Raw genomic sequence first — 26,976 nt, 5'->3', positions numbered from 1 at the left:
ATAGTCAAATATACATGACTCGATGCTTCTTCTGAATACATGATCTTGGATACCTTGTCTTCCTTCAGCCACTTCTCCAAAAGCTGCTTTCTCCCCTGCTGGAGGACAGGCCTGCAAAGCTCCAGGGATTCAAACTTGTTCAGCTGGCCCTGGTCCAACAAAATGCCAAAGTACTGCAGCAAGGGGGAAGTCTGGCCCGGTTGAGTAGGCACGCCCTGGAAGCGACGGATGGTGTCTGGGGTTCGCAGGATACCCTGTGAGAAAAATCAGACAGAAAAGACACACTGAAGGACCACAACCCCAGAACAAAAGTTCGTCATTCATCCTCGCTCCGACATATTTCTCTCGATTCAGGGCAGCCAGTCTGACAGCTCATCTTTTCTGACACGTGTGTACGATCGTGCCAAGTGCTGCTAGTAAGTTGCCTAATTAGCCTTCAATTTATTTCTTTTATTTAACCTTTATTTAAACTTTGCAAGGGGTAAAAAAATGAGTGGAAGAGAAGAAGCCAACACTAACAGAATTAAAGTTTTTTTTTTTTAAGAATAAAGTCAAAAATTGTTACAAAAATATATAATATATTACAAAAAAGTAATATAATACAATAATACAAAATAAAATTGAAAAAGAATGTTGAAATATTTAGAAAATTAGTAAGTAATAATACTCTAGCTATATAACAAAGCTGAGATGTAGGTTTTTTTTTCTTGAAATATAACATCTTAGCATATCTAGATGGCTTGGGTGACAAAATATCCTTTCAGTTTTCACTATGTGACCCACACTAGAAAGTTTGGGCATCCCTGAAATGGAGTGTCCTTGTAGACGGGTTCTCTCTGATGAATGCAGCAGAGAAGACATTGTGTGGGGTTAGTCTTATTAAAATGAAACTGGTTCTAAATATCAGTGAACCTTGAATCATTAATAATAACTGTGTGGATTACCCATGAAAAGCAACTCATTTTGAGAATCCCTAATCCTAATATAGCAGGGGACATACGACAGCAAGGTGCTGATGCTGATGGGGGGGAGGGGGGGTACCTTTGGTGCGTTGGCAGCCACCTTGGCCGCCTCGGAGTAGTTGCCAGCTGCAAACAGGTTGTTAAATTTGCGAGCAAAGAGCTCCTCGGCGCCGGCCAGGTTGTTGCGGACGGCCAAACGCAGAGCCAGATCGGGATTCTGCAGCACATTAGTGATGTATGGTATGATGTTTTCTTCCTCCACGCAGACCGATAGCACCTACATTAAACGGACACAGACAGAGACAACGTTTCAATCAAATCCATGATACCAAGGCTGCTTATTTTGTTAAGTTTGCCTTAAACGTCTGTTCTGATAGCACACAGGACACATCCAGGTAGAGGGAATGTTGCCATCCACAGAGAACAAGCTGTGCCGGATGGCCTTTTAACTAAACATCGCAAGCATCTAACAAATACCTTAATCACATTCTAAAGCAAACTCTGCTGAATCTCACAGTGGCGCATACACAGCACCAAATCTCTGTCTGGCCTCGGGCTGTGCCGACTGACTGCAAATGTATTTAGAGTGGGTCAGTGTAACGCATGGCTTTTGTGAGCGGCCTGGCATCTGAACGAAAAGGCAGTTGAAAGGAGCGGCTGCCGCTCAGTGGCCTTTTGGGAACGAGGGAGGCAGGGGGGAGGGGGGGGGGGGGGTTAAGGAGAAAGACGGTCTGTGTTGAACCCCTCCACAGACCAGCCCAGCAGGAGTTACTTCATTCTTCTACTAATTAGCGGAAGGAACTCAAAATACAAAAGCTACAGTACTCCATGTATAAAAAAAGACCATGTTCATTTTGACTGACACCACATTAATTTAAAAATACAGTCTCCCTCATTTATCACTGTTAATTGGTTCTCGACATGGCAGCTATGAGTGAATTTCTGTAAAGTAGGATTCAATATTAATAAATGGAATATTTTCGTATATGGTATAGAAAACCTGTTTCCAATCTTTTACAAACAAGTTTTAACATTATTAGAGCACTCTAGACATGACATAACCATATAGTCACCTTTGTATTACTCAATATAGTAGATATAATAGAGGACATACTAGACAAATACATTTATTATTGCATTATTGTTTTTGTATGCCAAGTCAATCATTGGAATCAGTATTATTGTAAATATGTTATTCATCTATGAGATAACAACGCAACATGGTCAAACAAGGTCAAAATGCTTAGGAAAAGTTGGATTATAAAACATGCCTGTGCTGAACGCTGCGTCAACCTTTGATTGACATACTCTACATATTACCTACAGGGTAACAATCAAAGACGTCCCTGACTGGGGCTGTGGCATCAGGTGACCACCTGCCAAGCCAAACATACACATCAAATATTAGCTCGAGGCTGTTTATGCTGTGCTGATACAAAAGATCAGACAGCCATTGTGGCTGGATGAGAGGACCTGCACTAAGAGGATTGAAGGCGCCAGGCTGCACCTCGCCATTTAAAATCATGCGCTCGCTAATGGTGGGCATTTTGAGCTGAAGCTTGAACCAACTCTTTCCCCTCTACTAGAAATAAAAAGCCCCCTCGCAAAAGATAGTAAAGGCAGCGTATCGCTGTAGTTATGTCAGAGTTTTGTTGGCCGTTTAGTTGTGCTACCTAATTATGTACATTGATGAATTGGTGGTCATCTAATTGGAAGAGGATAAACAAAACTTTAGGTTTCTAATATGACCTGTGTTCTGCAAGTGGCAGCATTGTACCTGACTCTGTATCAGGTTACTAAAACTGATGGCGGCCTATTTTGGCAAAAAGACACAGGGAGGGTTGCCCTATTATTTTCCAGATGGCTGCCACTGTCGACCCGTTTGTGTGCATGTGCTGTGTACACACAAATCTGCAGTTCACTGCCCCGACATACAGCGAGATCAGTCCCTGCCTTCGGATCAGCTTTCCCCGTCTTCCTCAATTATTCATGTGCCGTGTGGCCTGGCTGGAATTTTCTCCGTCAGCTGGCTGGATCCAGTTCTCCTTTCTGGTTCAGCTTTACAACACACGGCCCTCTCTTTAAGTGACACATTACACCTTGGATCTTTGGATCATTTTCAATGCTTTGCTGACGGCCGTACGACAAGGCAGCGTGTGCCGATAGGACGCCAACAAAAACACAAGATGCTGTGGTCATTTGCATTTTAGGTTATCGTACCGTCAAAATGTCATATTGGCCCATAACAACAAAAGTTCATCCACTTACCTGTCCCTTCCTGTTGACGCCGATGATGCCTGAGGTGGCCTCGTGCGGGGCAGTGACAAAGATGGTCTCTCCACTGATGCGGTTCATGTAGATGCAGGTGCCCGTTTCCAAGTCGTACAGGTGAATGTAGCCGTATTTGGTGATGAGGAAAACCACATCCTGCTTTGAGCTTATCTGTTGAGGGGAAAAAATATGTTAAAAATGTGAAAATGTACATTTGTCATTTAATGTGAAAGCTCTGCGTAGAGCTTTGCATCTTGCGGCAAACAAAAAACATTTTTTAGGCCTACCTGCATGGCAACAGGGAAGTCGTTTTGGGCTTCCGGAGGGAAGAACACATCCACTGCTTTCTTTGGAAATGGCTGGTTGCCAGTTGGTGGGGTTCCCACTTCAATGATGTGCAACTGGGAAATGCGGGGATGGGTGAATGGTCAGCTCTTTGACAAATGAAAATGCATATCACATTCAAATTTGTTTACTTGACGTTCACTCACTTTCCCACCAGCCTGGCCTCTGACGGCAAAGCAGAAAAGGGTTGACTCCTCAGTATTGCCCTCCATCTTGAACTGGGCGAAGCTGGCTGCGTGGCCTTCAATAGGCTGGGAAACCTTTCTGTCCACAGAGTACAACTGCATGGCTCCCACCACCCGATTTTGCTAATAAACGGCAAACAAGAACGACGTCAATATTTATTTCGCAAACTGGTGGCTATTGGCTTTTATGGAGGTTATTTTTAGAACCAGGAAGTAGTGATGAATTACCTGTGCTGAGATACCAATGAGGAGGAGCCACTTTTGCTTGGCGTCAGTGCGGTAGTTGATAATCTGGCAGCCTGCCAGACTGGAGTGTCGGTCAAAGACTTTGATGGGCTGCGAGTCGCCCTCCATGCTCCAATGGTAGACAGCGGTGTCGGTCACAAGTGCGACCGTGTTCAGGGAGATCCACTTCCAAAAGGTGACGTCGTCGGTCATCGTGTGCGCCTTCATTTTGCTCTTCATCTCAATGTTGAAGATCTGAAGCGTTTTGGCGGCTAGATGTGGGAGAAAGAGGGCAAGAGAGCCAGACCCAAAGACCATTATAGTTTCCAATAATTAAGCACAGGTCAAACACCAAATTCTAAGTGAAGCTGAATAATCAGCGGTAGGAATCGGGCGACCATGCCGTGGTGACAGATTGGGAATGAGGTATGAGTTGTCCAAAGACAAATAAAATAAACGGAGACAGCCCCACAACAGACACAAGCGTGGTTGTAGTGCTAGTCATAACGTGACTCATTCAATGTGTTCTATCATCTTGCATTATAAATTTGTGGTGATCCATTTTATCTGCATTTTATTTAAAATGCGTTTGACACCGCAAGTGTGTGTGGTCATGAGTGAACAGTTGCGATGTGAAATCGGAGACCGTCAACATCAAGCTAGTTACCGGGGGGAGGAGTAAACCGGACTTGTATACTTGATGCGGCGACATAATCCAGGCGTTTTTAGACCTTTTAGGGGTGTCTCAGTTATTTGCAATTAGCGGGTGGTCTCAGAATAGCCTCTGCAAATAGCGCTGATATACTGTACATCGTTTACAGTCTGATTTAAGCTCCCATACACCCGACTACTTGTCAATTAAAGGTTCACGCATCATCTCAAATATAAATCAATGGATCGTGAGAGTGACACTTTTGTAAAAGAAGTTAAAGGGTGGGGGGGGTGTAGATTAATTAGACAATGGATTTCCAATGGCTGCTTTCTTTGAAGAACTAAACATTAAATGACAACAAAAAAAAGTAAGTTAGTTTTACTCACCTTGAGTTTTAATCAGTCGGGAGTTAATTTTGTGAGTGTAAGATGAATTAAGCAGTGTGACTTCCTCGTTTGATCATCATGATTCATGATTCGTTAACACAGTGAGAATGCAAGGACCAAGGCGAAAGAGCACAAGTGTCAAGATCACTTTGCCATCACTAAGCCATGAGAGGCAAACAGACCACTTGCAGCAGCAGCAGCGGCAGCCAAATTTCAAAGAGCAAGCACAGTGGGATATTAAAGTGATTCATGATCAGCTGTTCAAGGGGTTTGTGTGTGCATTGTGATTATTCCTCGGTTTCATGGTGCATCATGTGATCAGCTTCATTGTCAAGCTTCATTAAAAGAGCGGTCCTGCCGACAGCGATCATCTAAGTTATTCATAAACTCTTTTCATATTATGGCAGTCAGAGCCGCTTCTACCATTTACTCTGCACCAAGTTTGCTCTACCAATGAATGACCAGCAGTGGTTTGCATGGCCGATACACTGAAGTTGCTGGGCTCTTTAAAATCTCACTTGCTCTGAAGGTGCAGCCTAACTTCACATACATCAGTATGGGGTTATAGCTGAATATGAATTTGTATCCCATCAGTTGAGAATTGCATGTAGGTGTGTCAAAACACGATCAATTAAAGATATTAAAAATAAGTGGGAAAACAACAGCAACACATTGGATAGACGGCATGGATTTAACATGAAAATTAAGACAAAATATAAATTGAAATGACAATAGTGCCATATGTAAAATAGGTTCTCAATCACTTTGACATAAAATAAAAATGATGAAATGCCAGCAAGCTATATGGTCATGGAAGCTAAATCCTGTTTACTTGTATATCACGCTTTGGTGGTCTTTAAAATAAATGTGACTAAAACCTTGTTCATGTCTTTCTGCTTGGTTTATTACCAAAGCAGGGATGAGTGAATAAATTCAATAATTTAGAAGTGCTTTTAAAAAAAAGGAAGAAAAAAAAAACAGGATTTTGCTTCCACGATGTTGTAGTAAATTTGAACTCACCGTCTGCAAACATAAGAAAGCAGTAAGGAAAACAAAGAACACAGAAAAGACAAAAACAAAAAGTCAAAGCAATCATGGATGCTAAACAAAAAATAAAAATATGCGTATATCAAATTGTTCTACGACAAACGTTCACTAAACATATACACTCCTCAACAAAATCTCAAGTGTGGGGGAAAATGACCATGGACTATGGTCAGGGATTACAACCAAATTTTGCAAGTAGAGAATCAAATTGTCAAAAAATAAATGTCTCCAATTTATTAAAAACTAATGAAATAATAAATATAAAAACTAATGTCCATGACCTCCTTCTTGATGGAAACGGCAAAAATGCTATGAACGTAGCAGTTCTCTTGCAAGGCGCCATTACTATTGAGGTTGAACGCAGTAAGACACAGATTTTAAATTCCTCAAAACATCGAGTGGTAGACCCCAACAAAAGGGAAGGTTGTTGGAAGCGTTGTCCTGTTAAGACACAGCCATCATCGCACAACCTGGGGCAACGTTGTACTTTTCCCCCCAGTCTTCAGATTAAGTTCAAGAGTATATGCTGATAAAACACATCTAACCAAATTTAGCTGGATTTGTATGGATACTGAAAACCATTTTTCTTATGGAATATTGCTAGGAAAAATGTCAGGCTGAAGACTAAAGCAGGGGTCCCCAAATCACTGGTTCAGCCCCGTTCACGGGTACCGGGAATCCAATGCAGTAGGAAAGTCATACCTTTTAAAACTGAATTTTATATATTTTGGTATGGTAATTTTTGTATTTTGTAAATTCCAGATCATCAAGTACACCTGAATATATGCTGCAACCACCAAATTTAAAGAGAGAAAAATAAAAGGTACATATGTAGGCCGCACTTGTCAGGTGTCATTTTAAGCATCATGGGAACCGTAGTCCTTTCAGCCATAAATGAGTTGCATCATTGTTCAACGTGTGTGGAAAAGGTGGCAGCTAAATATTCCGAAATTTACAGTATGTCAAATTCAATGTAAATGAATATCCATTTTGGAAATAATGCATTACTTTCTTTAAAAATAAACCACAATCAATGGGTGCCTAATACCGCTTGATATGACATTGTGCTTTTCTTTGTTTTACACATCGATATATGACGATGACATCAGATGACCATGGGCTCAAAAAGGTTGGGGACCACTGTGCTAAAGGCCTTATCATAAAGCTCCGATGACTACCAGGTTGCAAATACACTGCCTTACCTTTTAGCGCGATGACCTTGCTGGCTGGATTCATGATGGCGCTGTCGGCTGAGATGGGCCTGCGGATGGGTGTATTGGGATCCGCCATGTCAATGATCACCACCTGAGACTGCTCGCCAACCTTCTCACGGACACAGATGAATTTATCCGACTCCATTGTTAGGGTGCTGAAACCGATGTTGGCCGGGTTGATGCCCAGGTTTTGGAGCTAAATTGGGGGGGGAAATAAAGGTCCACATCAAGCAGTACTTTCATACTGTCATAACTGTCACAGTTGAGGAAAAAAGGCCTATGGGAATATGTATTCAAGCACCAGAAAGAAAAAGGAAGGGCAGCAGAGAAAAAAACTCTAAATTGAACTGCTGTCATTGATAAGCAGTGGCAGTTGGCGTTATCACACATTTGGACGAGCAGCAATGATCCTTGATTTGGAGTTACTGTTAGACGGCTTTCAAATGTGCTTCATGAATTATATCCTGCCCTCAGAGCATGTAAGCATGTACGCTCCACATAACACACGGGCATATTACTTGTATTGGTTGTCAGCTAATGACAGCGATTTGGCGACTAGCATTACCTATTACTGAATGATATCCTACCATAACAACAGCACGACTACTGCTTTGGTGTATGTGCACGCAGCGCTACGAAACATATAACATATGACTATATGACACATCTGGGAATGCTAACCATGAATGGCATTTTTGGTAGAAAAAAATTAAATCTTGAGCCAATTGCAAACCGTCCCTTGATACCTTCTTATGTAAAGAGAGGATGACACAGAAGACTGTTAATTCATGGTTTAGTGGTGCCTTTTGTTTTTTCATTAAAAAAAAAAACGGAGGCTTGCAGCTGGATGATGGCGGTTATTCTAAGTTACATAATGCTTTTCATAGCGAGACCATGTGCTACCTCTTTCACTTTCCGTCTGTGACCACCTGCCATTATCTCATGTTTTCATTTAACAACAGAACATGATGTTATTGACTTGCAGATCCCTGAGTTCTAGAACACTAACCCCCCGTTTATCCCAGTTAACTGGTTGCAGACTGGACCGTGATAAGTACATTTCCGAAAAGTTTGAATGGCAAATTTTCATAGAGCATAAAAAAACCTGTTTACGACCTACACAAACGGTCCCATTATGTGTTTGTGAGACAGGAAGAACAGGTAACGCCAAATTTTAAAATAGAAAACTTGACTCGCATCTATCTGTGGTGGTCTGAATGCATTTGTGGCAGGCCACAACAAATGAATGAATGCATGGGAAACACTCCGGTACACTGGGTGGCTGGCTTCTTTACGCCTCATATGCACTTGGTGTAGCAGAGAATAAGATGTAGCAGGAGGGATCTGAGGCGAAGGTAAGCAACGCCATCATAAAGACCTCTCGGTACAAATATGTGGGCAAACAAAGTGGTGGTCTGAACAGCTCTAACTTATGTGATGTTAACCTGTCTGGCAATAAATCCACAGTTACCCCAGGGTTTCCCCCCATTGGGATATAATCATTCCTGACATCTCCAGTAGAACTGTGACTGCTTACCATTTCCTTCAAAAAGGAAAGAAAAATCTTGCTCAGCATAAAAAAAGCCCTTCGTTATGTCGATCACATGTAAAGTTCACGGAAGGGCAGGGAAGGATGTGCTGTGTAATGTGCTGAGGCTTGCACCACTTCACAGCCATATTCCACAACAGGAAACTTGGGACTATTGTCTGTGGAGTCTGAAACAGGCTTGCCAAGGGCTGCCTCCTCCATACGATGTGCTACTAAGGACATGTGACCAGCTCGAGAGTAAGTAGCAAGAGGACCGCTTTCACTGTTAGATAAAGAGACCGGAGGGGGGAGAGGAAGAATTGCAAGCATTTTTTTAAGAGTTATCTCCTTCCAAGCCCGATTTTGAAGAGGTGATTTGTGGCCTGCAGTTTTACTTTCCTCCCAAATGAAGCCTTTTATCTGACATTTTCATGATGCTGCTCAATGTCAAGTATTCAGCATATCTGTGTGCTTCCCCAGCTAGTCACGAGATATCAGCTGGGCCGTTCCAAGCAAAGTTCAAAGGCCAAATGCTAACCTTGTGGAAGTATAAAAGATGACAGCAGAAGTAAATCAACATTTTAACACATTATTGGCTTTTTTTACACACATTTTGCCAAGTTGCCGAGTGAAGAGATGTGGCTAAAGGGTAATTACAATTGTCATTTGTCATCACTGTTTTTCATTTGTATTCACGTACCCTCTACTACAATTAGTGTACCCAAACTTGGGAACCTCCCCTCGACATTATATCCAGGCTTCATTTCTACAGTGTTAAAATATATGACGAATAAAAATGGTTTCATGAAATGTGAGGGCTGTACTCGCTTTTGTCAGATGTTGTAAATTAAACATGTAGCTGTGGCAGGTGCTAAGGAAAACACATTTCGCCTGGCAATTAAAGGTCTTAACGAGTAGTCAACACCACACTATATAAATGGATGATATATAAAACGCAAGCTTAGCAAGTTCACATGACTGCAAAGAGTGAAAAGGGGAAGGTAATTCTTAGCTTCTGCCACAGAATGGGGGAAAGAACTGTCACTATTGAAAATGCATTAGGGATTTGTGTTCTCTACAGTTTGACGAATCAAAGAAACAGGAAAAACATTAGATTTATTATTATTTTTTATTTTTTGGAAGATGCTATAGAAGTGTTTCAAAACGGGTTTTTAGAATGAAACATGAAATGCTTTGAAAAAATGCAGAACTGACATCATACGAACTGAGACTTCAGGTTGTAAATTCAGTTGCGCCTTTCATTCATGACTCCGCACATATTTGTATTGTATAATACAAAAAATGGTGTATCCTGCTACGTTGGGGGTCTTCTTGTGGGGTTTAATGCAACGAAACAAGGATGAAACATATGCAGCACATGCATTAGTGATAGTTGCCAGAGAGCCCAAGGGAGTATATAGCCTCTTTTACGATGACCACCATACATGATAGCGATGATAGCGATATTGATAGCGATGCCGGCACATGATTTTACATTACAATCCGGTGCCTTAGCATTGCTGCTGCTCCTACTCCTGTAGTGGAATAATTCCGCTTGTATAAAAAGGTGCAACAGTGACGTGAGGGTGAACTAGGCTTTTCGTACTGTGCCAGATTTGGGCGCGATTACCCTCCCTCTCTTGGCCCCCGCTGACCTGCACACTCACACTGAGCATTCGTGCTTAGGCCCGTCTGCTTGTGCCATCACTTATACACCGGTGTGTTACTGCAATGCCTGTGACTGGATGAACAAAATGCAAAAAGAGTATTCATCGAGGGAGCGGAGATCCAGACATGTAGGGACTTTATTCAAGTCTTGCACAATAAACCACGCCTTTCGATGTATATGTTGGATATATGCATCCTGACTGTTCAGACTTCAATAACATTGGATAACATGATCAGATTTACATCTGCATGTAAACAAAAACAAAGACTGAGTCGCCTTTGTAAAAATTATTTTTAGTGCTTTATTTATTACTTTGTTATTGTTTTTGCCATACCGACCCCTTAAGCAAGTGTGCAGCTATGGATGTTCATCTTGTTACGTAGCTGTTAGCTTTGAGCACCCTTTCGCTACGCGGCGCTATGGAGGAGATATGGAGGAGGAGAGGCTGCATAGCGGAAGTGAACAGCAAAAAGGACAGTAAAAAAGGTTGTTGTATAAAGACAGTAACCGTGTTTACCGTCTGTCGTCATGGGGAGCGTGAGACGGAAGCGGTCATGGCGCTAAGCCGGCTTCAGAGAGACTCCCGTGAGTGCAGCATGAGTGCACCCAAGACTGAACATTAGATTAACTATTTCGATATTTATTTAAAGATAACATAATATTTTATTATATTGTTCTGTAAGATTGTTTACATATTAATAAAACTTTGCATGCATATTTGGCATTTGTCTTGGAAAAAAAATATGGGTATATGTTTCATATATCGATATTGAACCTAAATATTTTGAGGTATGAGTTTTGGTCCATATCGCCCAGCCCTAGTACCATCTATTCCTGACTTTCAACACAGCACACAACTGTGGTTTCAACACATCATGAGTATTTCCCCATATTGGCCGCGCTGGATCTCCACTTTCTCTTATACCACAATTTTAGTGGTTTTGAACCTGCGACTTTTTCATATATCTTGAAAATAGGTGACCGGCCCATGCCTGAACAAATGTGCAACTTCTTTAGCCTTTTAAAAAATGACATGCACATGCATCACAGACATTTATGCAAAATAGATGATGCACCATGAACCTCCCACCGCCACAACCCAGCAACACAAATGTATTGCAGTCCTGTAGGAAACACTGATGACCATTCGTGCCCCCCACTGGACCATCTCTCCCAATTATGACACATCGGCCCAATGTATTAAAAAGGCTTAAAAAAGGCAAATGAAATGAAATCTACAGTATAGTTAGCAAACTAAATAAATGCTAAACTCAGATGTAAAATGCATGCGTTGCTTTGACTGGCATGCCAATATTAAGTTCTGTTCATGGCAAAATAAAAGTTGATAATTAAATGTGACCGTGTCATCCTAATGACAGTTACAGGTCCAACTCTGTCGAATATTATTAAGATGACTAACATTGCTATCTCATTCATGTTTGCCTCAAGGTTGGCGTTTCATTCATCTAAATGAGGCAATAGATCGTCCTATTAATGCAACTGTTTCAAGGCGTTCCGACTGCATATAGACTTATCAATTATAAGAGAAAAAATAAAATAAAGAGAACAGATTACTGTATTGTGACAGTGAACGATCATACAGTTACAACAACTGGATGGTCCTGAGAACGCCAACTTGCTACGATGATCCGAGAACGTCCTTTAAGTACTGCCCCATAGGTAGGAACCTAAATGCTCAGCTAAAATCAAACAAATAATGGTTGGTAACGTACTTCCGGTCGATAATTTTCGCCAAATTGTAATCTACCACCGCATTAAAAGGAAATAGGGCGGCTTTCTGAAGTGTTAGCAAGAAGGCTAGATGCTAACTAAGATAAACGTCATCCACCCAGTCCGGCTAGTTAGCATAGCTCGTGAGGCTAACTTTACTTGTTAGCAATGTTTGACTCGGGCCGGGAAGTCTCTTGTGCCACAAGCAAAATCATACCGAGTGCGAATTTATAAAACATCCCACACAAAAAACATAACTATTAATCCACCCACTCACCTGCAGGTGCTCTTGAAATCGAATTGGCAGGATCTGAGCCATGGCGGTTCCTCTCACTCTCCTCCGGTTTCTTCGAAAGCTAACAAACTACGGCTTCTCTCAGATCCCAGCCGGGCAGCCAGGGAGACTCTGATATTAAGTTCTAACGATGCAAGTGAGAGTGTTGTCGGTGTGATGGTATTTTTACAATCGTCACTTGGCGCTATACTTGCGAGCTTCCCCTGGCGAATGACGGGCTACACCGACACCCTGGATCTGCAATGGCGGTGGAGGTTAGCTAGCACGGAAAACATCCCGGAAATGGAAGTGCCCAATGAGGCGGATGAATACAGACTGACACTTTAAAAAAAAGTGTATTCCGGCATTCGCGGTTGTCTTCAGATCACTACCTGAATAATGTTTTTTAACAAAATTTAGAAACGTTAGTAAAATACAGAATTTTAAAACAAGGCTCTCAAGAAATTGATGATATTCTCGGAACTATTTCTTACTCGCGCCTTGATTTTTGCCACATCATTCGTCAGTATGATGAACGTCATAGGAATTGCACACTTGTTTCTCTTGGCCAATTAGATCACACCTTACAAGCCGGGAATTAAAATCATCTCAATCAAAAACTATCAATCCAGAAATTGTGATTCCGGTAAAGTTGCATACTTATATTATTTTTATTTATGTTTATTTTGTGTTCCATAAACTTCTACAGCAGGGGTCTCAAACTCAATTTACTTGGGGGCCACTGGAGCTAGGGTCTGGGTGAGACTGGGCCGCATCAGGTTTTCAAAAAAAAAACAAAAAAATGCATTTATTAAAACAGAAAAATGAATAAAATTTGCTTTGGTTCTGATTTTCTACAAGAAAAGCTCTGATAAAACATTCCACTGTTCTCAAATATCTTACTTTTTATTTTTCTACACAAAATAAGATGAAAAATAAATAAACAAATCAAGAATAAAGAAAACCAATCAGTAATAAATAAATGTAATAATAATAATAAAACGGTAAATAATAAAAACTTAAGAAACTACATATAGTTGGTGGGTAGACAAATGATTTTTTCAGATTAAAATGAACAAAGCATTATTAGAGCCATGTAGACATGAAAAAACACAACTATAGTCACATTTATACTCTTTTTATTTACAACATATTGCGCAACTGCAGGGTCTTGAGACACATGCTAACTCGCAAACTAGAGAGCTAGCGACCTAAACGGTAGCCTACAAGTTATTTCCTTTAAACTTAAATAGCCAAAAACTTACCACTTCCACACGGATAGGGAGGATAACTATTAACAGTTATTTAACCTTTAACATGAACATGAATCAAACGTAATCATTTTTTCTGGGTACATGATACCATACAGCATCCATATCAAACTTGCGCGGGGCCGCACTAACATTAAACTTTCATATCAAGGCGGGGGGCCTCAAACTAGTGTCCTGCGGGCCACATTTGGCCCGCGGGCCGCATGTTTGAGATACAACTCTCCTTGAGTAAAATCAGTTTTGGTGAGTTCAGCATAGTATGTGCTAGCTTGAGTGAGTCCTCATTTCCCTTTTTAACATCCACAATTTCTATGAGTAGAGGATGTTACCTTTATTGCTCAATGTAACACAAAATGCTGGGTAAGCAAGAGTTCTTTTTTTTTTTGTTTATATCTTTTGCTGATCCAGCATATAGTATCATCTAGATACAAAACACTTGTACGACTGTGTGTAATACGGTAAATCCTATAAAATCCTTTCTTTTCCAAAACAGGTTCTTGAAGAAAATAATTTCACGTTTCATAAAAAACATTCATGGTTGACATTCAGCAGTAAATGACATTTTAATGAATGACCTCCAGCTCCAGCAAGCATGACAGCGTATTCATTTGTTTTTTTTGTGTGTGTGTGTGTCACAATAACAAAAGTGGCCTTCGGATGCTGTTAGTATAAAAAAAAAACAGCATTACACGCCAATGCTGTGGCCAAGATTTGGGTACAGAAGGGAGCTCTGTCTTCCTGTGGGTGGTTCCACCTCAGCGACTGAAAAGGGCCACCACTTGCATCCAGATAGCTGTGCCGAAGTCTAATAGACACTTCATTGACTTCTCTGCCCTCTTACTAATTCCACCGTCCCCGCCTTCTCCCGTGGCAGCCATTGGCCAATGAACTGCTCCCCTTGGAATAATGCATTATGAGTAGAAATTACTGTTCAACTTGTATTGGTGCTTGTCTTGTATATTTCTTAGCTAACCTTCTTCACTATTAGTAATAGTTCTGAAGGACAGGAGATGTCACCAGATTAGTAGTTGCTGCCGCGAGATTGAAGTTCCTGTTGTAGGCTCACACCAGCTCCGGGCAGGGCAGCACCTGCTCCAGCAGCAAACTGGACCAGATCAGGACCGGAGCCACAACGGATTCAGTGTGTGATGTAAGTCTATAAGCTACAGGGTTCAAAGTTTAAATAAAAAAAAAGTAGCAGCAAAGTGATGCTAAATGTCAGATGATAGCTAATTGTGCTTGGCCAAACAATCCATATTTTCATTTCTGACTTCATTGATTTCAGGGAGTTATGAGGAGAACCTTTGACCCACTTAGAGATGAAGTTACTAATTGACTCAGCTGGGCCTTTGCTCCTTGCAAAGGGTGAGCTGGTGCAAGTTTTATTTGAAGCATAACGCCATCTAGTGGGCTCAAGCTTCAATAAAAATAAATAAAAATAAATAAAAATAAATAAAAATAAATAAAAATAAATAAAAATAAAAATAAAAATAAAAATAAAAATAAAAATAAAAATAAAAATAAAAATAAAAATAAAAATAAAAATAAAAATAAAAATTGCAGCTTCATTTTGCTTTTTTAAATGACTTTTTAAAATATATACAATATATTATAAAAATATATATATCCTAAAAATATAAATATGTACAAAAAAATCAACATGAAACAGCCCAGTTCGTCAATGCTGCCTGAGCATACAGTATTTATGTTGTTTTGATTGCACTAATAGCATCGACCGAGACCAAGATGGCTCCCGAGCGCCTGTACGACCTTGACCCTCGTGACGACGCACAGATAAAGCAAAAGTCGGAAAGCGAGCTACTTTGTTGGAATTGAAGGTTCAGCAGGAACAGTTTAAACATTGCCTTGCCCCTGGCGCCCTTGGGGGGAGGAGCGGCCCTATTTTGGATGCCTCCTACTTCTTTCTCCGTGTGGTGACACTGGGGCACAGCATGATGTCAGGTACAGTCACCGCATATTTTATTATGGTCTCTATTATATTATTATTATTATGTTATTTTTTGTTTTCATGGCTTCCCTGTGTATACTCCTATTTATGGGCATATTCACCTTAAAAAGACTATGATAGAACGTGTGATAAGAAGTCGTGAACACGGCAGAAATGGACGAGATGTTGCTGACACGGTTAGTCAAATAGATAAGCAGTGAGAGATTAGAGAGCCGGGGTAAGATGACAATGCATCCAGGAATATCAAGCCGTAGTTCCTTGAAGCTCTGAAGATGTTTTCGCCATTTGTGAATGATTGCTCTCGCTGTGGTTGGCTGGAGTCCCAAAGCTTTAGAAGTGGCTTTATGACCTTTTCCAGACTGATAGATCTCAATTCATGTAGGTTTAGAGTTGATATGCTCAAGTGCATCCGTTTGCCATTGACGTGAGGTTCATTTCCAGTAAAATGATTCTTTGCATGTTGTTGTGGTGTCTTTTGTGACCCCTTGAGATGAGGCGACGTTATGTTCTTGGGGTCATTTTGGTCCGGCGACCACTCCTGGGAAGGTTCACCAATGTTCTATGTTTTCGTAATTTGTGAATGATGGCTCTCGCTGTGGTTGGCTGGAGTCCCAAAGCTTTAGAAGTGGCTTTATGACCTTTTCCAGACTGATAGATCTCAATTCATGTAGGTTTAGAGTTGATATGCTCAAGTGCATCCGTTTGCATTTACTTGAGGTTCACTTCCAGTAAAAAATAAATAATGCAATAAAGGCGTGTACCGGTATTGTATTTTATCCGGCAGTACTGTCTGTAGTTTCTAGGAAAACTACTTTCTTTATCAGTTAACCACAAATGATTAACACTGTTCTAGGAGAGTACAAGGACAAAAGATTATTCATCTGAAGTTAAACCCTCCTTTATGATAGTACTTCAGCTGAAGTGTGCACGCATTTGTACTCCCTGGCAGGCTCAAAAACGGCTTCTCTGGAAAACCGATGCCTCAGCCGAGTGGACCTGGACTGACATCCAGAGAGCTGTAAGTTGATATGTATATACTCGACCTCCATATCGTGACTCTGCTTGGCTTTTCAACGCTTTGCTGCAAAGACAATCACTTGAATTGATCTTTGTTTTTCAAGGGTTGCTGGAAATGAAAGGGTGGACGGAATAAGTCTTGCTTTTGGTCTGAACTGTTTACATCAGGGGTGTCCAAACCTTTCCCAGCGAAGGTCACATAGTGAAAAGTGAAAGCAGCACATGTAGATACGCTAAAAAGGGAACATTCTTGTAAAATTGCAGCTACTATCTCAACTGTAAATGTTCTTCTAATCGAGATTTTATTCCCACAATATTTTGACTTTATTCACATAATATTATAACTTTTTCCCAATCAAAAATTTCAAAAATGTATTTTTTGTATATTAAAAAATAATATTATGTCTTTTACAAACACACACACATCTTTTTGCTTTAATTATTTCACCTCTAAAATGACATTATTCTTCCTTGTTTATATTACCAGTTCATTCTTGTAAAATTGTGACTTTTTTTCCTAATTTGATTCTGAATTCTAAAATATTATTAATTAATAAAATATTAATGTTAATATTTGGGCTTTTTCCATTTTTTTAACTTTTCCTCTTTAAAATTTTCTTTTGTAATTATAATATTTTGACTTTATTCAGGTAATATTTTAACGTTGTGTCTAATAATAATAATAATAATATAACTTATATATTGTGTCTGTTTTTTAGCATTATTAATACAACTTTTAATTTTTTTGTTCCTTTTTTTGCTGTTTTTGTTTTATATATAATATAACTATTTTTGATTATTATAAAAATATTATAAGATTCTTATATATAATTTTTATATTATATATTTTTATTTATATTATAAAACATATGTTATATTTCTAATATAAAATATTATATTATAAAATTACAAATAATAATTATTTTTTATTATTGTAAAAAATAATTAAAATTAAAAAATTAATAATTATTATTTAATTATTTTTGTTAAATTCGATTTTTTTCTATTTGTATAGTCAGGTATTCTATGTTTTTGCTCACTTTGACATGTGATTCCCTTTTTTTTTTTAAATTCTATATTGAACTTACAAATGATCTGACTTGACTTTTTTCTGTGAAGGAAGTTTACATTTAATCCTAAAGAGGGAATAGACAACCCACTGATGGTCATTACGGAAGGTAACGCGTCCATCAGCTTCTAACGGTCCCGTGTTGGAATAAGGCCGTTCAAGGACTTTTCCTCCCCCAGAGTCGACCCCCAGGCCACGTCTCTGCGTGCTGAAAAAGGAGGAAGGCCAGTCTTACGGCTTCCATCTGCGTCTGGAATGGATCCAACAAGGTCACATCATCAGGAAAGTGGTCTCCGGGGGGGTGGCAGAGCGTTGTGGACTTGAAGATGGAGACAGGCTTCTTGAGGTCAACAACGTCTATGTCGCGGATGCTCCTCACCAGGAGGTAAACATATTTGGGGTTTTTTTTTCTGGGGAGCTCAAGACCGACTTCACGATCGCCGCTTCTCTCTTCTCGCCACTTTTGCAACCATCAACTCCCGACCAATCACATTATTCAAAGCACCGGGATTCATTTTTTTCCGAATCAGGTGGCCAAGAGAATAAGGCAGAGCGGACACCACTTGTGTTTGTTGGTGCTGGACGGAGACGAGTACGAGAGGGCGCTGGCCCGGGGTCAGAACCTGCGTGACCTTACCCGAGCGCATAAGAGCGAAGACTTGGAGCCACCCAGACTGTGTCACATCATCAGGGATCCCGTCTCCGGTCTGGGCATCAGCTTCACACCTGTGGGAGGTAATAATCAATTCCTGCAGGTATTCATCCAAAAAACCTGTAAATATGTCATTTATACTCCATTTCAGTCCTCTAGACATAAAATATTGACTTTTAGACTCATATTATCCAATAAAGTTGACATAATAACAGGCGTTTATCGTAATTAAAGGGATAGTTGGGATTTTATGACGTCCCCATCAGAAGTGTAGTACTTCGTCCATTGTTCTCTTAAACCGTAGTCGTTTGGAAAAGAAAACAGTCTCACTCAGATCTTATGAACATCCAGCAGCAACACAACATTTTGGCATGACCGCTATGGAGACATACTGTATACTGAATCTAGTCGGTAACTACCTCAAAAAGTGTGTTTAATCCGCTTAGGATGAGTGCTACTACCGTCATTACGGAAATGACGCTAAGCTGCAAGCTAGTTTTGTCACGGCTAGCGCCATAAACTATGTAATTTTTAAAAACATTTTCACAAACATTTTCATGTATATTACCTACAATTGTGACTTTTTTCCTGTTAGAATTTAAAAAATCTCACTTTATTCTCATATTTTTAATATATAAATAATATAATATAATGGGTTTTTTTCATGTTCATGTTTTTTTTACCTACAATTGCAACTTTTTTCCTGTTAGAATTTAAAAAAAACCTCACTATTTTCACTTTATTCTCATAATATTGAAGCATTTTTGTTCCATTTCTTCTGTTTTTAAATTTTCTTACTGTTTCAACTTAATAATTATTTTCATAATTATGACTATGTGTCTGTTTGTTTTCTGCAGCTGAAAAAGGTTGCTTCTCTGTCAACCTGGTTGCCGGGGGGGCGGCTGAAAAGTCCGGAGTCCGAAAGGCGGATCGCCTGGTGTGGATGAATGGAGCCACGGTTTCCGATCTATCGCACGCTGCACTCAGCAGGATGGTAATAATAATAATAGTTATTTCCAGCCACTGAATGCTGTTTACCTCCATTCCCAGGGTCTAAAGAGACATAACGTTAAAGGGCACCGATTATGATCATTTGGCGGATGCTCGTATAGCAGCTAGACACGATAACCCACACAGAAAGCTTTCCAGATCTTCCAGAATCTGCGCCTATTCCAGGTGTATCTCATTGGATTCGCCGCTTCCCAGTAAAACGGGCTGCTTTAATTTATTCCACCCACTCTGTTGTGATTAGTCACACTCCCGAGGACTTACAGACAGCAGCCGAAACCCGTAATCAAGCGACTCCAACCACTTCTGCCCGATGCTTGTTTAGACCTGAGTAAACATTTCCTGAGAGCCCTTAGCAACACCGTAAACAGAGTCAAGCAGAGTTGGTGGGCGAGGGCAGGCCTACAGCGTGTCTGGGCATGCCCATATAAGGAAGTTTAACACGAGAATACAACATTCTAACGACATTTATCGGTCTGAAAAGTGGACAAAGCATAATAGGTCCCCTTTAAATGTCGATTTTTCATAATGAGCCCAGAGGTTCTCCTCATCTTCTGAAATCACAATTAATTTCTTAGTAGGCAAAATGAAATCAAAATCTCTTATTTTGTTGCAGATGAAAAAATGCGGCAATCACATCACCATCCTCGTGATCGACAGCGAGAGTGAGAAGAAATACGCCAAGTTAAATATGCCCATTCTCCCTTGTATGGCCGTTCCACATAACCTGCCCTACAGCTCCAGAAAACTGCACATGGACTCTGCACCCGAGGGCTACGGTTTCCTACTCCGCTTTGAGAAGGCGGCATCGGGACGCACCGGTACGGGCTTCAAATGAACCTTAACCTGAACAAAATGGTGCCTTCTTGTCCTTCTTGACCGTTTCTTCGCCGACTACAGCTCACATGCTGCGTAACGTGGACGCCGGCAGTCCAGCAGAGAAGGCGGGGATGCGGGACGGCGAGGTGCTGCTGGAGGTCAACGAGGAGCCGGTGGAGTCGCTGCTGCACGATGAAATTGTGAAGGCGGTGAGAGAGAGTGGCCAACATATTTCTCTCACGACTATTACGCCTCAGGGTCAAGAGTTTTATACGCAGGTTGGTGACACTTTGCTTTCACCCTCGTAGGATTTCTTGTTTACAAATCAAATATTGTTGTAGCTAGAGCATAAATCGGTCATTTATACTCCATTTCAGTCCTCTAGACATAAAATAGTGACCTTTAGACTCATATTATCCAATAAAGTAGACGTAATAACAGGCGTTTATCGCAATTAAAGGGATAGTTGGGTTTTTATGACGTCCCCATCAGAAGTGTAGTACTTCGTCCATTGTTCTCTTAAACCGTAGTCGTTTGGAAAAGAAAACAGTCTCACTCAGATCTTGTGAACATCCAGCAGCAACACAACATTTTGGCATGACCGCTATTGAGACATACTGTATACTGAATCTCGTCGATAACTACCTCAAAAAGTGTGTTTAATCTGCTTTGGCTCAGTGCTACTACCATCATTACGGAAATTATGCTAAGCTGCAAGCTAGTTTGTCATGGCTAGCGCCATAAACTATGTAATAAAAAAAAATCACAAACATTTTCATGTTTTTTTTACCTACAATTGCGACTTTTTTCCTGTTAGAATAAAAAAAACTCACTATTTTCACTTTATTCTCATATTTTTAAAATATAATATAATATAATATTATATAATATTATATATATAATATGTATTTTTTTTCAATTTCTTCTGTTTTTAAAATGTCTTACTATTTCAACTTTCTTTATAATTATTTTCATAATAATGACTTTTTTCCTGTTAGAATAAAAAACCTCACTATTTTCACTTTATTCTCATATTTTTAATATATAAATAATATAATATAATATATAATATAATATAATATGTATTTTTTCTTCTTACAATTTCAACTTTCTTCATAATTATTTTCATAATTATGACTTTATTCACATTTAATCGAATAACACAATTTTCAAGATGTGCTGTATTTGTTCTTATATTACAACTTTACCTTTTCTTGTATCATTTCAATTTTATGCTACAAAAATGACATTTTTCTCATTAGATTACAGCTTTTTAGTTTAATACTTTAATACATTATTCTTGTTAAATTACTGTTGCTTAGTTTTCTTTTTAAATGATACATTGGGCCAATAAGAAACCCTCTGCAGGCCGCAGTTTGGACACCCCTGTTCTATCGTGTACCAGCGACGCTTCCCTTGTGTTCTGTTCTCGTTGCAGTTAGGCCTATCGCCTGACCTCTTCTGTGAGGATGAGGTTATCGAGCTGGGCGGCGGTGAAGCGGTCTACGGTGCAGAGCCTTACCCACAAAATGCCAAATGTGACCCGTCCAAGCCCGGCAGAGTCTGCTCCTTCCAAAAAGGTCCCTTGGGGTTCGGCTTCAACCTCGGTTGCGTCCCACAGCGTCCTGGCACCTTCATCAGTCAAGTCGGGTCAAAATCTGACACGTCCGAATTGTTCTCTATTTAAAACACAACGACAATGTCATTTATTCTGTTCTTCAGGTGGCCCCCGGGGGCCCGGGGGAGAAAGCAGGACTAAATGTGGGTGATGTAGTAGTGGAAGTTAACTGGAAAAATGTGGAGGACCAATACTTGGAAGATGTGATGGTACTGGTGAAGGAAGGTGGCCAGGAGCTTTCCTTACGGGTCATGGATGAAGTCAGCTACAAAATGGCTGACACGCCTTCTGTCACCAACTGTGGGGTAAGAACATGTCATACTACGTTTATACTACATTATACTACATTTACTTGAAGAATAAACCAGTACCTCGCTCATTTTGAAGCAGGTGGCTCCATCTTGTTTTGTACTTCTTCCTTTTTTGTTTCTTGTGTCGTTCCGCTCTCCTACAGCCTCCATTAGAATGACATGCAAATTAGATGATGATGTCATTGCATCACTGGCACTACAATAGGCTGCAGTCTTTGTTTATTTCTTAGTGTACATATTTACACAATTTCTGTTCTCGGCAGGAAGTCGACACAGAGGACTCACGTTTATGACTACTTGGACCTCCGATGGGATTTGAAACTCAGATTTTTCTCATCACAATGACATGCGTGCTCACGTTGAAGGACTTTGTAGCAAGAATTCACATAAGATATGCTAAAACTGCGTTGGTGGTAGCAGTAAAGTGTGGATGCTAAATCACACACCCCACAAATATCTGTACTGTATGCGGTGGTTTTGCGGAAGATGTGAGTACACGTTTTGTGTATGTGCTTTTTCTTGATATTTTCCTCCATTTTTTTCTTAATGTAAAATGTTCTATTATGGTAGTCATATATGTCTCGGTTGCATTTTCTACATGTCATTTAAAAGTTATATGAAATAAAATGATGTAAAATGTTCTATTATGATAGCCATATATGTCTCGGTTGCATTTTCCGCCATTTTCTACATGTCATTTAAACGTTATATGAAATAAAATACTTAATTTCTTCATGTAAAATGTTCTATTATGGTAGCCACATATGTCTCTGTTGCATTTTCCTCAATTTTCTACATGTCATTTAAAAGTTATATGAAATAAAATAATGTAAAATGTTCTATTATGATAGCCATAGATGTCTCGGTTGCATTTTCCACTATTTTCCAAAGGTCATTTAAAAGTTATATGAAATAAAATAATGTAAAATGTTCTATTATGATAGCCATATATGTCTCGGTTGCATTTTCCGCCATTTTCTACATGTCATTTAAAACTTATATGAAATAAAATACTTAATTTCTTAATGTAAAACGTTTTATTACGTAGCCATATATGTCTCTGTTGCATTTTCTGCCATTTTCTACATGCCATTTAAAAGTTATATGAAATAAAAATAATGTAAAATGTTCTATTATGGTAGCCATTTTTGTCTCGGTTTCATTTTCCGCCATTTTCTACATGTCATTTTAAAGTTATATGAAATAAAATACTTAATTTCTTAATCTAAAATGTTCTATTATGGTAGCCATATCTCAGGTAAATGTGATTTTATTTATTTTCATCAGCATGATATTGTAGCGTCGTTGCCGAAACTATGGAAATTTCACAACTGTGGTCGATAACAAGCTATTATTGCACAACAATAATGGCGACTGTCGGCCGTAACCACGCCTACAAAACCACAGCCAGCAAATCAACGCCCCCCACACCTGGTGCATTCACAGTCACCCCGGAACAGTCAGACACTGAAGAGCACAACATGTCAACGTGAACACGTCAGGGTCGCTACAATATTTTTAAAGTATCCAGAATTGTCCTCCTCCATATTTACATATTTAAAAAATGTATTATACGTACATTTATACACTTTTCGTGTATAACAACTGAATAAAAGCTGACGCGTCGCCATCATTTTGCGTCATTTCTTTGAATCAAACGTGACGTTTTTGTTTGGCTTTTATGACGATTATGATGACGAAGGCATAAAGCTCATTATCATGGTAATACTGGTAATGCCAAACGGCCACCGCAAAGTGCTGAACATCGGACATTTCCGCCTTGGCAGCTGATCCCGGTGCTATTCATACCAGTTGTAAGTACTTATGTTGATGGTTCAACGTACGTCTGTACCTTTTTACCCCTTAAAGCTCGCCATCACGTTATATCTTATGTAATGTTGTTTATATATATATACACACACACATAGACAATAGAAAGAGTTTCATAACGATGGGACACAAATCAACGTTATTCAACTTACAGAAATTCGCGCCGCACAGGTTCAACTGTTTAATACAGCCAACTTTTCTTCTCTCTCGGGCTCATGGGCTGACTATAACCTGCAGGTAAACGTTACTGCCCTCTGTAGGCCAACCATTGAATTACACATCAAGCTTTAACACCATAAACAATACAGTAGTTGAGTTGCTACAATACATTTGGGTAATACCAAGCGTTTTACAATACTTTGACATACTTTTACCATTACTAAACTACATTATCATTCAAATATGATATGATTAACTAATATCCAGATATTAAAACTAGTTCTTATTTTTTTAAACTCACACAATATCAACAAAAACATGTGCAATAAAATGGCCCCCATGGGTGATAGTAACAGACGTTGTTGTTCTCAGGTGCAAACATGCAGATCTTTGTGAAGACCCTTACCGGAAAGACCCTCACACTCAAAGTCGAGTTCACTGACACCATTGAGAATGTCAAGGCCAAAATCCAAGACAAGGAGGGCATTCCAACTGATCAGCAGAGACTGATCTTTGCTGGCAAGCAACTGGAGGATGATTGCACCCTTTCAGACTATAATATCCAGAAGGAGTCCACTCTCCACCATGTCCTGCGACTCAGAGGCGGCATGCAGATCTTTGTGAAGACTCTCACTGGAAAGACAATCACACTTGAGGTTGAAGCCAGTGACACTGTTGAGAACGTGAAGACCAAAATCCAGGACAAGGAAGGCATCCCCCCTGATCAACAAAGGCTGATATTTGCTGGAAAGCAACTGGAAGATGGCCGCACATTATCTGACTACAACATCCAGAAGGAGTCCACCCTCCATCTTGTCCTACGTCTCAGAGGTGGCATGCAGATCTTTGTGAAGACCCTCACTGGCAAAACCATCACCCTTGAAGTTGAAGCCAGTGACACAGTTGAGAATGTGAAGACCAAAATCCAAGATAAGGAAGGAATTCCCCCAGACCAGCAGAGGCTGATCTTTGCTGGTAAGCAACTGGAAGATGGCCGCACCTTGTCTGACTACAACATCCAGAAGGAGTCCACCCTCAATCTTGTCCTGCGTCTGAGGGGTGGCATGCAGATCCTTGTAAAGACTCTCACTGGAAAGACCATCACTCTTGAGGTTGAGGCCAGTGACACTGTTGAGAATGTGAAGACCAAAATCCAGGACAAGGAAGGCATTCCGCCAGATCAGCAGAGGCTGATCTTTGCTGGTAAGCAACTAGAAGATGGCCGCACCTTGTCTGACTACAACATCCAAAAGGAAGCTACTCTCCATCTAGTCCTGCGTCTCAGGGGCGGGATGCAGATCTTTGTGAAAACCCTCACTGGCAAGACCATCACCCTTGAGGTTGAGGCCAGTGACACTGTTGAGAATGTGAAGACCAAAATCCAAGACAAGGAAGGAATTCCCCCAGACCAGCAGAGGCTGATCTTTGCTGGTAAGCAACTGGAAGATGGTCGTACCTTGTCTGACTACAACATCCAGAAGGAAGCGACCCTTCATCTAGTCCTACGTCTCAGGGGTGGCATGCAGATCTTTGTGAAGACCCTAACTGGCAAGACCATCACCCTTGAAGTTGAAGCCAATGACACGGTTGAGAATGTGAAGACCAAAATCCAGGACAAGGAAGGAATTCCTCCTGACCAGCAGAGGCTGATCTTTGCTGGTAAGCAACTGGAAGATGGTCGTACCTTGTCTGACTACAACATCCAGAAGGAAGCGACCCTTCATCTAGTCCTACGTCTCAGGGGTGGCATGCAGATCTTTGTGAAGACCCTAACTGGCAAGACCATCACCCTTGAAGTTGAAGCCAATGACACGGTTGAGAATGTGAAGACCAAAATCCAGGACAAGGAAGGAATTCCTCCTGACCAGCAGAGGCTGATCTTTGCTGGTAAGCAACTGGAAGATGGTCGTACCTTGTCTGACTACAACATCCAGAAGGAAGCGACCCTTCATCTAGTCCTACGTCTCAGGGGTGGCATGCAGATCTTTGTGAAGACCCTAACTGGCAAGACCATCACCCTTGAAGTTGAAGCCAATGACACGGTTGAGAATGTGAAGACCAAAATCCAGGACAAGGAAGGAATTCCTCCTGATCAGCAGAGGCTGATCTTTGCCGGTAAGCAACTGGAAGATGGTCGCACTCTGGCTGACTACAACATCCAGAAGGAAGCAACCCTCCATCTTGTCCTGCGTCTGAGGGGCGGGATGCAGATCTTTGTGAAGACCCTAACAGGCAAGACCATCACCCTTGAAGTTGAAGCCAATGACACTGTTGAGAATGTGAAGACCAAAATCCAAGACGAGGAAGGAATTCCTCCTGACCAACAAAGGCTGATCTTTGCCGGTAAGCAACTGGAAGATGGACGCACCTTGTCTGACTACAACATCCAGAAAGAAGCGACCCTCCATCTTGTCCTTCGTTTGAGGGGCGGGATGCAGATCTTTGTGAAGACCCTGAGTGGAAAAACCATCACTCTTGAGGTTGAGTCTAGTGATACGGTTGAGAACGTGAAGACCAAAATCCAGGACAAAGAAGGAATCCCCCCAGACCAGCAGAGGCTGATCTTTGCTGGTAAGCAACTGGAAGATGGCCGCACCTTGTCTGACTACAACATCCAGAAGGAGTCCACTCTCCATCTAGTGCTGCGTTTGAGGGGCGGGCAGTAGAATATGTCAAGAGTCCGTGCTTAAACCTTTCAAGCAAATGTGTTCTGTATGACTTGCTTGATGTGCCTGAATAAATGACAAAACCTTCCGATGTTTAA

The 26,976-nt window shown here is 40.5% G+C and overlaps 3 protein-coding genes and 1 long non-coding RNA gene across 9 annotated transcripts in view; 2 read left to right on the top strand and 2 right to left on the bottom strand.

Moving 5' to 3' along the window:
• cltca (clathrin, heavy chain a (Hc)) overlaps positions 1–12,787 on the bottom strand; it is a 23,973-nt gene extending 11,186 nt beyond the window's left edge. The window contains exons 1-8 of the mRNA XM_058088257.2: positions 12,493–12,787; positions 7,276–7,483; positions 3,992–4,260; positions 3,725–3,886; positions 3,521–3,634; positions 3,231–3,404; positions 1,042–1,239; positions 54–254 (exon numbers count right to left, since the gene is read on the bottom strand). Coding sequence (XP_057944240.2) covers positions 54–254; positions 1,042–1,239; positions 3,231–3,404; positions 3,521–3,634; positions 3,725–3,886; positions 3,992–4,260; positions 7,276–7,483; positions 12,493–12,534 — 1,368 coding nt within the window. The 5' untranslated portion in view covers positions 12,535–12,787. The remainder of the gene's footprint in view (positions 1–53; positions 255–1,041; positions 1,240–3,230; positions 3,405–3,520; positions 3,635–3,724; positions 3,887–3,991; positions 4,261–7,275; positions 7,484–12,492) is intronic.
• nherf4b (NHERF family PDZ scaffold protein 4b) lies at positions 12,147–22,956 on the top strand. Of its 3 annotated transcripts, none has more exons than XM_078787808.1 (11): positions 12,147–12,164; positions 16,679–16,747; positions 17,866–17,924; positions 17,995–18,200; positions 18,346–18,550; positions 19,325–19,461; positions 20,092–20,296; positions 20,376–20,572; positions 21,733–21,939; positions 22,017–22,217; positions 22,487–22,956. In XM_078787808.1, exons 2-11 carry the CDS (start codon positions 16,707–16,709, stop codon positions 22,514–22,516), a joined length of 1,488 nt encoding a protein of 495 aa, XP_078643934.1. In that variant the 5' UTR covers positions 12,147–12,164; positions 16,679–16,706; the 3' UTR covers positions 22,517–22,956. The 3 variants fall into 3 exon arrangements, with proteins under 3 accessions (XP_078643934.1, XP_078643933.1, XP_057944252.2); XM_078787807.1 differs by lacking the exon at positions 12,147–12,164 and adding an exon at positions 15,646–15,722; XM_058088269.2 differs by lacking the exon at positions 12,147–12,164 and adding an exon at positions 15,703–15,722 and having other exon boundaries at positions 16,679–16,759.
• Positions 17,750–24,284, bottom strand: LOC131138913 (uncharacterized). 4 transcript variants are annotated; one of them, XR_013625207.1, is made up of 6 exons: positions 24,206–24,263; positions 22,284–22,367; positions 22,107–22,210; positions 21,817–21,973; positions 18,453–18,541; positions 17,750–18,065 (listed from the first exon to the last, which is right to left on the bottom strand). It is a non-coding gene; the product is annotated as an uncharacterized LOC131138913 (long non-coding RNA). The 4 variants fall into 4 exon arrangements; XR_013625209.1 differs by having other exon boundaries at positions 22,107–22,233; positions 24,206–24,253; XR_013625208.1 differs by having other exon boundaries at positions 22,284–22,360; positions 24,206–24,236.
• On the top strand, positions 23,821–26,976 carry LOC131138904 (polyubiquitin-A-like). The gene is made up of 2 exons (XM_058088258.2): positions 23,821–24,037; positions 24,585–26,976. The coding sequence occupies exon 2, from the start codon at positions 24,593–24,595 to the stop codon at positions 26,876–26,878; it is 2,286 nt and encodes a 761-aa protein (XP_057944241.2). The 5' UTR covers positions 23,821–24,037; positions 24,585–24,592; the 3' UTR covers positions 26,879–26,976.

Source organism: Doryrhamphus excisus, linkage group LG21 (genome assembly GCF_037039965.1).
Source record: "Doryrhamphus excisus strain RoL-2023G ecotype Guam linkage group LG21, RoL_Dexc_Guam_v1.1, whole genome shotgun sequence".
NCBI classification, from domain to species: Eukaryota; Metazoa; Chordata; class Actinopteri; order Syngnathiformes; family Syngnathidae; genus Doryrhamphus; species Doryrhamphus excisus.
Note: the sequence above shows the minus strand (reverse complement) of the source record. Positions and strands in the feature narration are given on the sequence as shown.

What these genes read in the sequence shown, in the direction of transcription:
- LOC131138904 (XM_058088258.2), top strand. Translation starts at nt 24,593, where the DNA reads ATGCAGATCTTTGTGAAGACCCTTACCGGAAAGACCCTCACACTCAAA.
- nherf4b (XM_078787808.1), top strand. Translation starts at nt 16,707, where the DNA reads ATGCCTCAGCCGAGTGGACCTGGACTGACATCCAGAGAGCT. An exon ending in GGACTGACATCCAGAGAGCT is followed by an intron (nt 16,748 to 17,865) that starts GTAAGTTGATAT and finishes TTTTCTGTGAAG; the next exon opens with GAAGTTTACATTTAATCCTA. An exon ending in CAGCTTCACACCTGTGGGAG is followed by an intron (nt 18,551 to 19,324) that starts GTAATAATCAAT and finishes TGTTTTCTGCAG; the next exon opens with CTGAAAAAGGTTGCTTCTCT.